Below are 17,213 nucleotides of genomic sequence, written 5' to 3' on the forward strand. Positions count from 1 at the left end.
GTACATGATATGAGTATTTCGGAGCTCCTGTGATGGAAACTGTAAACTGCCACTTTCCTTGTCGACGGAGCATCGAACACTTAGACATTGTCAAGGCCATAGGCTTCCTCCGGATACGAGCTAACTCTGGTCATCCAGATCGATCTCCAGAGCCGGCCGAGGGGGGGGGGGGGGGTGTTCTCACCCTGTCCAATTTTGATTGATATTGACAATGACCCTCCAGACAGCTGTTTCGCTCCTCCTCAGTGAGCTCATCAGTGGAGGCATACATGTACATCTACATGTATGGTGTTGAATGAAAGAATAATAAGAATAGACAGATCTTTAAATTATAGGGCTAAATTGGCGCAACTGCGCTCATTCTGCATAGAAATGTGGCATACCGTAATTAGTGACAAAATCAATATCTTTTAAAAATATGTACTTTTGGTAACACGTAGACCATGGTACAGTGGATATCGGTTATAAAGTCATCGGACATAGTGATAAACCGGCTATATTGATACAAAATGAAAATATCATTATAACCAATATATCGGATGTAGCGATAAATCGGCTATAAGGATACAGAATCACAATTCAAAACACCTCCTTGTACAGAAAAAATATCGTCTATAGTGATAGCAACACAAGAGTGTGAGGCATTGATGTCTCGACTTGGAGCCGCATGTGTGTTTTCATAGTGTATTCTGGCCTGATGCTTCCTGGATGATGCCTTGGGGCCAAGAAGTTCTTCACTCTAGACTAGGGAAGGTGCAGCAGCATGCATCATGTATCAGTATGCTACATTAGCGCGATCGAGTACCCACACATGTATAATGTGTATGTATGACACGCGCAGTTGAAAATCGCCTGTAGTGATATACGAGTACCGGTTATACTTATACTATAGTTATACTTATAGTGATAAAATGTGAAAAATCAGAAGGGCACGATAACCAATATCTACTGAGTCTGTACATGGTAGACCCGGTACTCTGGTAGCTCATCTAGCTACGTGCGTGCGTGTGTGTGTGTGCGTCTGACTGTGCATGTGTCACAGTGCTAGTGCATGTGTGTGTGTCACATGCACACTTTTGCACAGTGCAGTGCATGTGTAGATCTACGTGTAGACTACGTGTGTACGTGTTATGTGTTATGTCATGTCATGGGCCATGGCCCATGGGGCTGACATGACGTCGTTTTTTTAGTGGCAAAACCAAAGCTGAAAGCATGAAAGGAATGAAAGAATGGATTACAGACTGTCAGTATTTCCTCGTCCAGAACGCTTTTTTTCTGCATTCGGGCTTGTTGCTGTGCGTTTGGTAAAGGATGGAGTTGGCATTCAGTGGCCGTGTGTGCAAGCGCGTGGTCTGCTAGTAATAGCTGCAATCTTGCTCAGTGCACCACTTTCAATGTAGAATTATGTGAACTATAATTGGCAGAAAGGGGATCGCTTTGGATTCTGCATTGGCAGTTTTGCTGCAAGCTAGTTGCAATCCTGGCGGTAGCCCTACACAAGCAAACCTGATGGTCGGTCAACGACAGCTCGTCGCGTCCGTGTTGTTCTGCGGCGTGGTACTCGTATTCTTTCTATTCACAAGTATTCACAGTCCCACTGTATCACGGAGGCGAAGACCTATGGTGGCTGCTATGAAATTAAGCTTAATAAATGAACGTACCAAATCTGGAAGGAATCCAGGCCATCCACTCGTTGCTCGTGTCCAAGCAGGACAGAAGAACGTGCAGACTAGCAGACACCTGAGAGGCAAGACTAGACCTGAGGCACGTACGGGTGTGGATAGCTCGCCGAGGAGACTCAATGCTCTCAGCACTGCACGCCGCCGCACAACAGTACCACCAGCAACCGTGCAGCACCGGCATCTCCGCACTACGAGCCCACGAGCACGCACAGCACTGCCTACAGCAAAGGCGACAACAACGCCAGCTCCTATCACCACCGCTACCCGCAGGAGACTTGCTGTACCTTCTAAGCGCCGGCAGCAAGCCGTGCCCACCATCACGCCTAAGATCGGTACAAAGCGGCACATCGGACCAACAGCGACAATTACTCGCCAAAGACCAGGTACGGTGTGGCATGAATAGTAGTAGTTGTCAGGTTGAATCCCGATACACTGTGAAACGCAGTGCTTCAATCGTGTATCTACTATCGGGTCTGTCCGGGACTGGGCACTGGCCATAACTTGATATGTCCGTAACTGGAATAGAAGAAATCACATGGAAACCAGTTATGAAGCAACAATCCACGACTGTAACACGATAATAAGCAGTCAGAAAGTGCGATAACAGGGCACAATACTGACAGGCTACTGAGACATTCAAAGACCTGACACCTACAGTGCCGGCAACTGAAATCCGACCCCCTGGGCGGTGCGTTCACTTTCTAGCGGCCTCTATTTCGTAGTGTTACGATGCGAGCGCACCGCTCAGGGGGTCGGATTTCAGTTGCCAGCACTGTAGTTCTAACACATCTCCAGTGCGCAAACCAACAGCCTTCAAGCTTGGAAGCTTCAAGGTTATGGTGGGACCAATGAGGAATCGCACTTTCTGACTGCTTATCATTTTGGTGCAGTGGTGGATTGTTGATTCATGACTTGTTTCTATGTGATTTCTTCTATTCTAATTATATTTACTGGTTCAGTATCCGAGTTAACCTTTTGAGCACGACGCTGCCTGAATGCCGCCCCACGTCAACTCCTGCAAAAATCGCGTTTTTCCTATGAAAGCACTAGCTGTTCAAGGATCGATAACTTTACCTTCCCTTGGACGAATTCCACGGCACTATCCGAAAGAGATGGCTGTGGTCCACACAGTACCTGTGACGATGATATTGAGATTTGAGACCCATTTAGTATTTACCTCTCTACTACTACTTGCTTGTTATGATTACTGTCCTCTTTCTTCATTTTCCCTTCTGGTTTAGTCATTACACGTATTAATTTATATTATTTGGTGCAATACTAGCGCCCCTTTCTCGCACCAAATTATTATTTTTGCTACCTGACCATGCACCCCCCCTTTTTTTTCGATGCCAGGTTGCAACGCTAACGCCGAGACCCCTGGTCGGTCGAGTTGCTCCCTGTACATCGGCACGTCGTCCCTACATCCCCTGTGTCTTGTCTTGTGTTTGTCTCCACATGTCTCTTTGTAGGGCTGTGTTCCCAATAAAAAAAATAAAAATAAAAAATAAAAAACTGCACCATGTACGATAAGATCGTTAAAAATCGCCAAATACGACAGCTGTCCAGAGCCAGAGATCATCTTTTTACGAATGGACTGTAGATGAAATCCAACTGAAAGTGCAAAGCTGGCGTCTGACCCTGGACCATTTCACATTGCATCACTGCAGTTGTACATGTCTGCAGTCAGCAGTATTGTACGACTCATACCTGTCCTCACCACATATTCTGAATATTCCAGAAGACCAATCAAACGCGCCTTTTCCACATGATCCCGTTCTGGGTCGGACCAATCAAACACGCCTGTTCTAAATGATCCCATTCTGGGCCGGACCAATCAAACGCACCCTTACACCTAGCGAAAAAAATGCTTGTCTCCGATCTGTGGAATGGTCTGAATCAGGACTCACTGGTTATGTCCCTGCTGTAAACTTCTGTTGTTTTTGCAGTGCTTCCTTCAGTTCAGTGGGTTTTCTTCGTTTTTGTTATAGGAAGAACTCGGTTTATAGACATGCATGTACACTCATACGTCGTTTATTCGGGCGGTCCGTGACCAAGCACTGCACGTAGCTTTGAAATGTCCGTGACTCCGAATCACGTACATGTTGATGTGGAAAGCCCATAGATATGGCATACTAGTATTACGTCACTATTTCAACAAAAAGTGACAAAAGAGTACTTGTTGTAGTGTTTCCACTAAAATTCTCCGGAAGGGTGCCCCCTAAACCGAAGTGCCCGTACCTTATGGGTTCGGATATGAGTGTACATTGTTTCTTGCTCCTGCGGCAGGTGTTGGAAGCAAGTGGCCTCCGAAAGCAAAACAAACCCTGAAGTGTCCGAGCCAAAGACTACCGGAACTTTGTTGTGCAGGCTGGTCGACATTCCTCAGCAGCAGTCGGCAGGATGCTCTGGCGTCAGTCGCTGCTAGAAAGGTTAGCTTAATCCTTTTGAAGTTCAGATTAAAGGACCAAAGGTTTACATGTAATCCGTACTCCGAGTTTAATCCTCTTGGGCCGAAGATAATTTCAAGAAATGCATAGCACATATGAGAGACAGAGACAGAGACAGAGACAGAGACAGAGAGAGAGAGAGAGAGAGAGAGAGAGAGAGAGAGAGAGAGAGGGGGGGGGGGGGGGGGGGAGGGAGAAACTTGTTTTTCGACTCTGAGTTTCACATGAAGTCCCTTACTGCGGTTAGGTGACATCCCATTACGGTACATGTATATAATGGAACCTGCCTAGTACGCCCTCTGATAAGACATACCCCTGCTTTGTACGGACATTGTCCGGAGTCTGTACTGGTATTATTTTTCCACGCTGAAATACCATGAAAACACCCCTGTCCAAGACCACCGCTCACGGGAGTTCCGAAATGTGGTCCCGTGTACGGGTGGTCTACTTTTCCTGGGTCGTATTAGTGCAGGCGTGTGGCTCGCATGGGCACGTGCACCCACCCCCCTAAAACTTTCGACCTATGTTCCACATGCACGTTATGACCATGAATGACATGCACCAGCCATCCTACACATACATTCAATGTGGCCGTGCACCCCCTCCCGAAAAGGGGGACCAGCAACGCCCCTGTAGTGGGAGTGATACTCTTTGGTCCTGTGTTCCTGGTCCTCAAGGAAAGGTGGTCGACATCATGGTGGTCGCCTGGACGACTTCTACTGTATGTTAGGATAAGAAACACCTCGCATACTAAGTGCACACTTAGTGAATCGGAGTTTCGGTCTTTGAACACTTGCTGGTGAGCTGATCTACTCACCTCCCACCGCTTTAGGAGCTGCATCTGCGCCTTGATTCTTGAAGGGTGGTGGCGTTCCTACTGATGCGGAAAACTTGGCCTCTAGCCGAGTCTGACGCGAACCGTGAAATTTGTTTATGGGGTATTCACACGACAGGCACTTGCACGTTTTACAGGGAGTGACATACGAGAAAAGTGACTGTGTGGATTCACACAGCTGCACTCGACGACAGACACGTTTGCATTTTTGAATGCTTTACCGACCAGTAGCCATGGGTATTTCAAATTTTCAAAACACGCATACAATAATTATCATGCTTTATTTAAAGAGCCGCGTAAAAAATCAAGTCTTGTTTCGCGCTTTTTGGTGTAAATGTACTCATGCACGCCACGATTATCTTGAAAGTGGGCCCCCAGCTCGCTTGCACTTTTCAGCCACTTTCAGCCACGTTTCTCGTTCACGGGTAAAATACCATAGCAACTTTCCGGTGCACGTGGATTTGCCTGTCGTGTGAATACCCCATTAAGTGCACACTTTCCTGTTGCCCATGGTTGTGCGTCTTGTATCAGAGTTTCACTTTACTCTTGGTATGAGCTATTTTTGTTCTAATCTAAGCACTCGTAGACTCTTTTGCAGCCATTTACACATTACCCTTCAGGATACCTCCACTCAAACAATAAAGATATCATGGTCTCTTTGCTGCTGACGTCATCAACTTTTCAAAAGTCGATGACATATGCAGCGAAGAGTGTTTTGTGTTTGTGTTTGTGTTGAGATATCCTAAGGCCAAAACAAAAAATAGGCTTGTTTCCGGTCGGCAACCCCTCAAAAAGGAGACTCGGTCGGCCGGAATGAAACTTTTTTGGATACTTTTTTTTGGTTCCTCAATCGTTGTGGTATTGATGGACAAGGGCACCTACACATGTACATTGTACATATATCATGGCAAGGATCAATGTCAAAGTTGACTGACTCACTGTTCTTGTACAGCATGTGGTGTATTCCTGTTTTCGTAGATCCTGAGAAATCAAGCAAACAGTTCGAGTCCTTCCAGCTCCATTATTCTAGCTCGTATCTTCCCCGGAGGTTTTTGAGCCGACAGCTGAGAATCTCTGCTACCTTGTAGGTGTTTCGATTGTGGAATTCGGTTGAGATTTGACTGAGTTATGACTCATTGAGTGCACTTGCACACATGGCATTGCCACCGTTTGTATACATTTGGGACCAAAAAAGTTTCCGAATTTGGGAAAAAGTGGCCCGGTCGGGCGACCGGAAACAAGGTCATTATTTGTTTTGGCCTAATGAGAATAATCTATTTTTTTGTTAAAGGGGAACTGTCACCAAAATTTTCTTTGTCTTATCTTGTAGTTCTTTGGCTCCTGATCACGATGGTGTTATTCGTTTTTCTCTGCGATGACTGGAAGTGGGTGAAAACTTGAAAAGAAGGTCCCCAAAATTGTCCCGAAGTACCGAGTGACGTCACGCCGGACTTGACCTCCACGCGTACATTCATCGTCAAAAACGAAGTCCAGCCCGTGTGCTGGTCGATCGAGCCAACTGTTCGATGTACGGTGCACGCTTGCCTTCTGAACTCGGACACTCGATGTGTACGTTGTACACAATGAGAACGCCAAAAAGGGACAAAATGAACAAAAGTCGACAGCAGTTTGTCGCACTGGTACTTCCTCCACGAAGCTCCAGCTCTTTGTTTTATTTGTGATTACGAAGGAGTCGAAGGATGTTTGTTTGCTGTTAGTGTGACACACGTACCTCGTACTTGAAAATTATGTCGTTGTATCGAAGGTGGCGGTGTTGCCCACCCGGCTCTCAAATGAAAGACGTCAGAGTTTGTCATCTGCATCTTCAGCAACATCGCCTTCACGTACCTACATCGCGTTCCTTTGGGGCTCGGGTTGGTGGTGTTATCGCCGGCCGGAGGAGTACTGTTTTCTGCATACGCACTCATCATCGTGTTGTTCCTCACACGAAAAGTTCAAAACAACAACGACTTCCGTGCTCACAAAATAAAACTTACTAATTAATTAGATCCTCGCGGAAGAAGTCAAAAAGGTGACAGCTCAGCTGCCTTTTACTTTGATTTGGCTGTGTAGCTGCACATGGGTCTCTGCCTCTTTGGCATTCTCCTTCGGTACGACGTACCCATCTGTGTTACAGTTCAAAAGGCACACGTGCACCGTACATTGGAACAGCTAGCTCGATCGACCAGCACACGGGCTGGACTTCGTTTTTGACGACGAATGTACACGTGGAGGTCAAGTCCGGCGTGACGTCACTCGGTACTTCGGGACAATTTTGGGCACCCTCTTTTCAAGTTTTCACCCACTTCCAGCCATCGCAGAGAAAAACGGATAACACCATCGTGATCAGGAGCCAAAGAACTACAAGATAAGACAAAGAAATGTTTTGGTGACAGTTCCCCTTTAACTGGTTTGAGGGAAAGAGACAAATGGGAAAAGTCTGAAGAAAAATTGACTGTCACCACCAGGACTTGAACCAGGGACCTTCGCTTGTGGCCAGCGATGCTCTAACGACTGAGCTATGGTGTAGTCGTCATCCCAGCATATCTATTTTATGATATTTTCTTTATCTACATACATGTATAGCTATGCATTCATTCTCCGTTTGAGTGCTGTAGTCTTTGTGCTCTTGCCATTTGCATGTTCTGTGTGTGTTGTTTGATCCCAGGCTCAAAAGCTCTCAAGTCCTCCCGTTGAGAAGAAGGCAAATTGTCGGCGCATTCTGCTAATTGTTATCTTCAACTGGGTGTATTACCAAAACGTACCTAAAGTCAAGCAGCTCTACTCTAAAGGTAGGTAAAGCTGCTGCTGAGCGCCTACTACTGCTGCTGTTGCTGCTGCTGTGCCGTTGCTGTGCTGTTGCTGTTGTTGCTGCTGCTTTGCTTTGTTGCTGTGCTGTTGCTGTGCTGTTGCTGCTGCTGCTCCTGTTGCTGCTGTGCTGTTGCTGCTGTGCTGTTGCTGCTGCTGTTGCTGCTGTGCTGTTGCTGCTGCTGCTGTTGCTGCTGCTGCTGTTGCTGCTGCTGCTGTGCTGCTGATTATATTACTGATACCAACTGTGTTACCATAGGGGCTGCTGGCACTGCTCATTGCTTTGTGTGTTTTGCTGCTTTGACTATCGTGGTCCTTTGCTGCTTCTACGTCTTTGAAGTACTGCTGCCATTCCTAGAACTACTGCTGGTCCTTCTACTGCTGCTTGTACTGCTGTCAATTTTGTGGGCAGCTATGCTGTTGCTTTTGCTGTGGCTGCTTTGACTGTTTGGGTACCTTTCAATCTGATTCTCTCTCTCTCTCTCTCCCTTTCTCTTTCTCCTTCTCCCCTCTCTCCGTCTCTTACTCGCACTCTCGCACTCTTACACATACACACGCAATCACGTGTCATACTTCCATCCTGTGCAGTTTTCACCGATATCGTGTTCTATGGTCCGGAGGCAGACCCTGGGCACGGCGTGTATGGAGAGGAAATCCAAGATGGCTTCCTATTCCACCGCGCCCTGGCCAGAGCTATAGCTGCTTTTCCGGATTATGATGGCTACTTGTGGGCTGGTGATGATGTCTTCCTCAACTATCCTATGGTAAGTGCATCAGCTATACACGATGGTAGGCGGTGTCCTGGTGTCACAGCACACCTGATAGTCACTTTTCATTGTTTGCGATGCCTTGAGTGACAGGACAAACGCTGGCTTGATACTCAGTATAAAACGCATACAGTGATGTCATATGATCATTACAATGATGTCGTTGAATTGTTTCTAAACGCCGTTTCCCCATTTGTGTTCTGTTTTGCGCGTATAGCTTCTCTCTCAAATGAATCCGGACGCCATCTGGGCCAACACTCGCAAAGGCACGGCGACAATGGATCTATCCCGGAACGACTCACCAAACTGGGTGCATTGGAGAGAGCCCATAGGACTACCAGCCGTCCAGGCTGCACTTCCCTGCATGAAGCGTGAGTGGCTGCAGCGGCGGGCACAGCGTCTTGGCTGCCCGGCGTGTGTGGTGCACGGGTTGGTGGACGTCGGCTATGTTCCCGCCGCCATGTCCGTCGAGTTCACGCAGTGCCTCTACGTCCTATGGGATGTTATGATGGAAATAGCTATCCAGATGTGCGAGCTACTCGTTGCCAAAGACCCCAGCAAGATTGCTACCCTTGTCGGAGAGGTGAACGTCTGGCGGCCGCAGTTTCGCACTATAGCGTGGTTAGATGCTCACGAGTTCAATAACACACCTGCTGTGCATCCCATGAAACTGTCCAGCCCTTCCATGGTGGGCATGATGGACACGTGGTTACACCAGTCCAGGGCCTTTCATCGAAGCTCGCCAAAACTCCCCATCTGCGGGTCATCCCGCTCGTAGCGCGCGTGTGTGTGTGTGTATTGGTATGTGTGTGTGTCTGTGTGTGGGAGTTAGTAGGCGAATGAAAGGAACAATCTTGCCCTGCCTTAGATACTGACTGTTCGCCATGTGAGGCACAGCTCCTTACTGTACCGAACTTTACCAATGAGCTATTTTTATAATTCTGAATGACGATTTATCCCATCGGGTTTTCCCCTCCTATATCCATTGGCTTTACCATAAATTTTACTAACTCCAGAGTGTTTGATATCTAATATGAAGTGTCTTCTGGACTGGATGCATGCGAATTTGACTTTGTTCTGGAATACATGTAACTCCGGGCCAGATGGTCCACCCCCATTGCTTTCTTTTCCCAGATCTGACAGTATTGCTAGTGTGCTTCTCAGCTCCGCGTTAACGATTTTCTTGTACATGTAGGTACCCTAGGACTCTATACTATAGCCATCTAGCACTGTAGCACTCTAGTTATCTACCACTCTAGCATTTCTAAGATGAAATTGAGTCCATCGCTCGTCCATCATGTTGCAATTTAGAAACCTTTTTTTAAAAGATGAACCAACATCATCCGAGTTTCAAGAAGCACTGACAATTTTTATGAACAAGTGATATTTTTTTCTTGAGATCAAAGTTTATCCGAGCTTATTCTACTTTTTTATATGACGATGGTGACAACCAGGGAGTCGTGAAAATACGTTTTGCTGTGTTTTGCGACTCCCTGGTGACAACTGCAAGTAACCACATGCTTTGTGGCTTGTGTGGTGATGTTGTGTGCAATTAGATTTAGAGGGTGCATTGAGCTGGACCAAGGACAGATCAGTGCATGCAAACTGGTTCCCCGTGTAGTTTTTGCTACTACATGTAGTACCGGCATGTCTTTTGTTATCTACGAGAAAACGAACTGGTAGGAGCTTCAATCACTCACATCTTGTATCAGTCTTTGAACTCTTTTGGAAGTTCTGCGTTGTTGCTTCAGGGTCAACAAAGGCCCCTTTGTGTGACTTACAATTTTTCCAGCAATCGAGCAGGACTTGGGGAAACACGATACGCTTGTGTGTGTGTGTGGGGGGGGGGGGGGGGGGGGCAGACTGTCGTACATGCAGTACCAAGAGTCCATTATGGACTTGGTACTATACATGGAGACTGCACGAGGCCCGAAACCCCTGGTCTTCTCAACACTGGATCTGGACATTCGCCAGCGCACTCCAGTCGTTGCTGTGTACTGTACTTATACACCAACAACTGTGGAGTGGGACAGTCAAATGCAGCATACTACCAAGAGTCCATGTTTATGCACTCCTGGTACTACATTACTGTAATTATTTTACCACCGTGATCCAGGCAGTAAACCATCCGATAAGGAACGCAACCCAGACCAGCTTTGCATCCCAACTCCTGCAATCGTTCACACCCACATACAGTATTTCTCACAGCCTGTTACAAAAAAAAAAAAGGATCTTGAGGATGGTGTAATAATAATAATAAAACAGATTTCGCACTGGAGAATCGCCGCCAAATACATGTACAAGTATCCAAACCCGTTTACAAACTCCTCCATGACCAAACACAAGCCAAACAACGCACACAATTTGAAACCACACTGTCCGAACAGGCGAAAAGAATTCCGGACAATGACACATAGGTATACTCACTCTATAGAGTACTAAGGCGAAGGACAGCTACAGCAGACAATGGCCATGCCAGAAGATGATCTGAACACTTCGTTGGAGTATAAAAAGAAACAAAACACAGAAGCGCTTTAAAAATAAAAAAGAGGAAAATAAATCTAGAGTGTCCGAGTATGAAGGCACCAGGCAGTCTACCAGCCATAGCCAGCGCAGCACAGCAACTGTCACTCAGTCTACCAGCCATAGCCAGCACAGCACAGCAACTGTCACTCAGTCTACCAGCCATAGCCAGCACAGCACAGCAACTGTCACTCAGTCTACCAGCCATAGCCAGCACAGCACAGCAACTGTCACTCAGTCTACCAGCCATAGCCAGCACAGCAACTGTCACTCAGTCTACCAGCCATAGCCAGCACAGCAACTGTCACTCAGTCTAGCAGCCATAGCCAGCACAGCACAGCAACTGTCACTCAATGATCAAAGGGCTATAGCACAGAAGCCCGTAGATGTAGAAGACTTACTGCAGTTCAGCACATGCCGTGCAACCACCTGGGCGCTGCGGTACCCTGACTTGAGCTACATGACAACATGAAGCTTGACGTGACGACACCTCGGTGCAGCATGGGAGAGAGAAAAAACGCCCGGCAGGTGCCAGCGCTTGTTGATGCGTGACCAAAAGCATCGCGTTTCAACACTTTCTCGACGGCACAGTCGTAACCTTCGTTTTCCAAAACCCGAACCCAGATATTATACTTACCCAGGTCCTTGAAAACATGATTGTTTCATAACATCATACGTGTCCAGACTTCCCATAACTTGTACAGACCATGCTGAGCCTTTGCAAGTGGAAGAAAACCGTCTTGCTCAGTCACGCCACCAGATAGGGTTGACACGGTACAAAATTTACTACAAATAGAAGCAAACTTCAGCAATGGGAAGCAGCACCTTTTAGCACGTGCAAGAAACTCGCCTAGCTCAATCACGCCACCGGTGTCCACAGGAAACGCACTTGTAGAAGATCGTCATAGGCTCATCGGCTGAACGGGTCTGTACTTGCATGAAAAAGGCTTTCATGTGATGGCACTTGGGGCACTCCGCTGAACAGCGCCAGAACGCACAAGAAACACATTCAGGCAAGGCAGCAAGCACGTGCGCACACAGACACACAGACACACACACACCACATCACACATGCACGGACACAAGCATAGAATAAATTACACATGGCTACACCGAAAAAAAAACTCCTGATTAGAAACAGAAGGGTTTTCAGCCAGCACTGTGACCCACAAGTCATTCGGCAATTTGTGATATGGTGTACACTACTCAATTGATGCAGGGTTGCCAAGAGGTATGTGTTCGGTTGTTGCAGATATCGTATGGTGAAGAGAACACTGGTGCGCAGGGGGGGGGGGGAAGAGATGAGAGAGAGAGAGAGAGAGAGAGAGAGAGAGAGAGAGAGAGAGAGAGAGAGAGAGAGAGAGAGAGAGAGAGAGAGAGAGAGAGAGAGAGAGAGAGAGAGAGAGAGAGAGAGAGAGAGAGAGAGAGAGAGAGAGAGAGAGAGAGAGAGAGAGAGAGAGAGAGAGAGAGAGAGAGAGAGAGAGAGAGAGAGAGAGAGAGAGAGAGAGAGAGACAGAGACAGAGACAGAGAGAGAGAGAGAGAGAGAGTGAGGGAGAGTAAGTTACATTTATAAAGACAGGTAAGACTAACAACTGAGGACTGAGACCTCTACAACAGGGTTTTTACGCCTGAAAGCAGGTGCATGATTTAACAAGCAGGTTGTCAGTCTAGATTTTATGCGCAGATGGAGAAAAAATGCGCAGAATTTTTGTAATGCGATGAAAAGCAGAAATAATAAGAAAAGATTAAATGAAAGCCTGCTCACAACCCCGCCCAGCCTTGCGAACTGGGTATGGTGGATTAAGAACCCGGTTCAACGCTCGAGCAAGCGCTCTCCACTCAAGGTGTTCACAGCAACGAGAGAGAGAGGGAGAGAGAGAGAGAGAGAGAGAGAGAGAGAGAGAGAGAGAGAGAGAGAGAGAGAGAGAGAGAGAGAGAGAAGAGAGAGAGAGAGAGAGAGAGAGAGAGACACACACACACACACACACACATACAAAGGGGAGCGAATGGCTTGCTTCAATCTTACCCTCTGTAGCATCAACATTCTCCCAAGCAGCCGACCCTCCCAGTACGTCATCAAGCTCCTTCAGTTTGGGGAACTTGCGGCTCGAGATCTAAAATTATCCGGATGCACATAAACACGCGCACACAACACACACATACCCGGACATACACGCAGGTGAACACACATACGAATACTATGACAGCATTCCAGCACATTTACTAGTGCGAGCAAACATAGCAACATTATTGGTATGCAGCTGACTTCATTGCGGTGTGTACTAAATTGCGGCCGGCCGACTCGCAACTTCTCTGTGATACATGTAGTCAAAAATAAAGCCCCTAAAATACTTTCAACTACAATGCTGCTCAATGAAATCCCATCAAGGATCGCTGGCCTCAAGCGAAGGTCCCTGGTTCGAGTCCTGGTGGTGACAGTCAATTTTTTCTTCAGACTTTTCCTGTTTTCACCTTTCCGTGAAACCAGTGAAAATGCAGTCAAGCGAGTCATTGCCACGCCAGGCACTATGCAGCCTACGAACACTGGGAGGTTCACTGGTACACAGCGAAAAGCTGACTCGGTTGATCAGATTTCGTGGAGCAGCACTGTAGTTAGAAGAATGTTCAGCGTTTCCCTTCAGGATTCAATCACATGTCGTTTCAGCTGGTGCTATTCATTGTGATTTTAATATTCACTGTCCCCTCGCCGCCTGTTTACATAAAATACTACATGTAGTACAGTAGCTAAAGATGCACACACTAGCATTACGTCACTGACTTCACAGAACTTGTTACACAAAATTGGCTACACACAAACAACAGCCCAGGACGGAGGAGCGTTGGTGTATGCATCTTTAGCTACGACAAGGCAACAATGGAGTTCCGTAACACTACTTCCCTACACTAGTAACCAATTAGATTTGCAAGACAGGGGAGGCCGTCGTAAATTTCGATTCTTACCTTTCGTTTCACGTTGTGAACGTACGGACAAGTATTACACGCGAATCGCATGCATTCCGGACCTTCCTCGACAATCAAGATATTGCCGCAGCTCGGGCAAAACATCAACATTGTGGATGCAACTTAGCAGCAAATCAATCAATCAACTGGTGTTGTGACAAAATACAGTAGGATGTTATTTTGGCATTTTCAAAACTGTTACTTGAAAAAATTTAATGACATTGCATAATTATTGCAAGAGAGAAAAGCTCGATCATGCGTATGCGCGCATATGCGCATTAGTCCATCAGCCAAGAACTCAGAAGTCGTCAAATTCAAGCACCCTGTTGCACTTAGAAATCGAATACTTGATTTTGGCCTCAATGGGGAGTTTAGGTACCCTGTACACCGAATCCGCAAATAAAAAGAGTAAACGACTTGCACGCTCTGCAGGGGGAAGCCGACAAAGTGACCATTTTTGGCATTTCATCGACAGCCATTGTTGTGACCTAAACCCAATCTCCAATCAGTGCCATGCGCGTTTCAGGAATGAACTCACACTCAGTTTCAGATTTTTGTGAATTACGGGAAAAATCTTGCAAATCGAGAAGATTTGCAGTGTAAACCATTGCAGTTTCCGTATTACACGTGTGCCTGGATTCAAATTACAATAAAATTGTTGTTCGCCTACTTGTAGAGTGTTGTTCCATTACACATCTCTTTCACTGTTCTATTTAAATTGAGCATCCGAATACATACCTTCAGGAAGATTACAATGAGCTAGTATTGAACATCATCCACCTTCGGGTTTCCGAAGTGTGCACCCCGAGTCATGTCAAGCAGGTTTGAAGCGTAGTTTTTACTGTTTGGCAAAAGTGATCTACGCTTCTACCCTGAATGGAATCACCCCGGGAAGGTCCTGATCCCTGGAAAAATAAGGAACGTGGAGAGCTAAAAGTAAGGAATCTGCGGCGATGGATGTTGTACATCGAGTGAATGCCCTGCAGTTCTCTTCTCCATTACGACCAACTAGCAAACGCCATGGCTCTGGATGCTGACAGCAAACAGTTGAAATAAAGGCAAGGCTGCTTTGAACATGTTGCAACCAGGTAGTAGTACAGTTACAGTTGTACTACTATCTACCACACTCGAGATCACCCAAAGAATAAAGCGATTGAATTCAAAATCCAAAAAATTGTTGGGGATCGTCTGAAGCATATTCAAGCGAGGTACAGTCGGGCTTGATGACTGATCAAAGCCCTTGGGCTGGTCCCTTGGGCTTTGATCAGCCATCAATCCCTCTGTACCTCGCTTGTTTATCTACTTGATATCATTGTAGTTGCAAACAAGTAACTACAACAATTGCAGTACAATAGCAAGAGACCACTCTTGACAATAGTCATGTAGTCATGTAGTTATTAATTTTGAAAATGGTGAGCATCTTCATCTTCTTCCCGGTGCGCATGTACACATATTTTTTGAATCTGTACGTGCTCCAAGCCAACTCACCTCTGCTCAAATCGACGGCGATTTATTTCGCGATTTTAGATCGATCGCCACGGAAAACCACACCAAACGTTGACAAAACTCCACGTTTTTCACTGAAGACGAATTGGATGTCCTGATAAAACGGATGGAAAACCTCGTAATGGCTGATGAAGAAGAAGAAATTTGTCGAACTTCCAAGGCGCACTGTAAAAGGAGTGCAAGAGTTTCGCCAGGGAAAGTAGGCAGGTTGGATTCAGTGATGCTTTTGCTGTCGATTGATGTCAGTTCCAGGTGTTCGATTTGTAAGTGCAACAGGGGACTCACTTTGGCACCACTGGCTGATGGACTACATATCCATATGCGCATGAATCATCGATATGCGCGATGCATGCATCCTGCGAATCTCGTAAAAATATTTTTTATAGTAAAAATACAATGAATATTGACGTCATTGTTGAGGATCTTCAATTCACATCTTCCCGTGCACGCGTGATATGAAGTGTGTTCACTACTTTGACTGACTATTTAGCTGCCACTGCGTTGCAATTTGTAACATCAGCAGAGTTTTGCATTTTGCAGAATCCTTTTCTTCCGCGGCCTTGTGAGTTGTCAACCGGGGGTCGAAATCATGAATTTGCAATAGATGTAGAATAATAATATCCCTCAACTGATACTCGAAGGACGTCCAAGAGCCTGCGAGAATGTTTTACAGTAGGTGAAAACCCTGGGTTTGTCCCCGGGGCTGACAATGAGTCTTCCACACCGTCAAAAGTATCAGGGCTGAAGAAGAGATTAGGCAAAGGTGAAGGTTAGAAACTGCAATTTGGGCAGTACAGATATTTCACTCACCTACCGTGAAATGTAATTATTTAAATTCCAAGTCTGAAGCTGTTGCTGCTGCTGCTTTAATTATGGCATAAATAAAGAACGGCTCAGTACGTATGAAACTCAGCTTGTCACCTCATCATCAGGAGTGCTGGTAGAGATACACGATGGCAAAATAATTTAATTGCCGGTGCCGGGAAATGCTGCATATCTGTAGCTGTATGTTGGATGATGACGTCATCATGACGGCGGAGCACCCATTGATTGAGAATGGTCCGCAGTCTTATTCCAACAAGAAGTATGATTATATGGATTGGGTGAAGGAGTTGCTAGTCAGCTGCTGCACTTGTCCTGGAGACATTGCACGGTATGGGAGCTACGACATTGTTAGTACATGTGTTTGTTAATTAAAATTTTCTCGATAGTGATCCGCATTCATGCTTACTCGTAAATTTGTGTTGAAGCTTTGTACATCCACTGAGGTGGCGAAGAATCCAACCCTCCATCTCGACTACATGTACATGTCAGTGCTGCCAACCTTCCGTATTTTCCGTATCTGTACAGAAAATCACTCCTTCCGCAGTACAGAATTCGAGCAAAATGGTACGGAAAATTGAAGGGATCGATCAGCTACAGATATGTATGGCAGAAGCATGGACAAGCGCAAGCTGAGCGATGGATATCCCTGTGCCAAAGCGAGTGCATGGCAAACTTCGACTACATGTAGCACAAAATTTATCATGCAGTGGTACAGTCACACATGTTTTGCACTAGCAGATTCAGCCACGGACAAGCATATGAGTGTCAAGAAAGCACAATACAAGCCATACGTACACGCGGCAGTACATTGGTAGTACGGAAAACGCTGCAAAATACGGAAAATCAGAAGTCGCAGTA

General features: G+C 46.3%; 2 protein-coding genes across 2 annotated transcripts; one reads left to right on the forward strand and one right to left on the reverse strand.

Annotated features, from left to right (window-relative positions):
- The first annotated feature begins 1,236 nt into the window (after positions 1-1,236).
- On the forward strand, positions 1,237-10,067 carry LOC135830094 (uncharacterized). The gene is made up of 5 exons (XM_065342485.1): positions 1,237-2,065; positions 3,969-4,111; positions 7,633-7,756; positions 8,361-8,536; positions 8,757-10,067. Exons 1-5 carry the CDS (start codon positions 1,510-1,512, stop codon positions 9,315-9,317), a joined length of 1,560 nt encoding a protein of 519 aa, XP_065198557.1. The 5' UTR covers positions 1,237-1,509; the 3' UTR covers positions 9,318-10,067.
- Positions 10,068-10,730: 663 nt separating this feature from the next.
- Positions 10,731-14,228, reverse strand: LOC135829522 (DNA-directed RNA polymerase III subunit RPC10-like). The gene is made up of 3 exons (XM_065341922.1): positions 14,025-14,228; positions 13,090-13,177; positions 10,731-12,039 (listed from the first exon to the last, which is right to left on the reverse strand). The coding sequence occupies exons 1-3, from the start codon at positions 14,133-14,135 to the stop codon at positions 11,918-11,920; spliced, it is 321 nt and encodes a 106-aa protein (XP_065197994.1). The 5' UTR covers positions 14,136-14,228; the 3' UTR covers positions 10,731-11,917.
- Between the last annotated feature and the right edge of the window lie 2,985 nt (positions 14,229-17,213).

This window comes from Sycon ciliatum, chromosome 13, assembly GCF_964019385.1.
Source record: "Sycon ciliatum chromosome 13, ocSycCili1.1, whole genome shotgun sequence".
Taxonomy (NCBI): domain Eukaryota; kingdom Metazoa; phylum Porifera; class Calcarea; order Leucosolenida; family Sycettidae; genus Sycon; species Sycon ciliatum.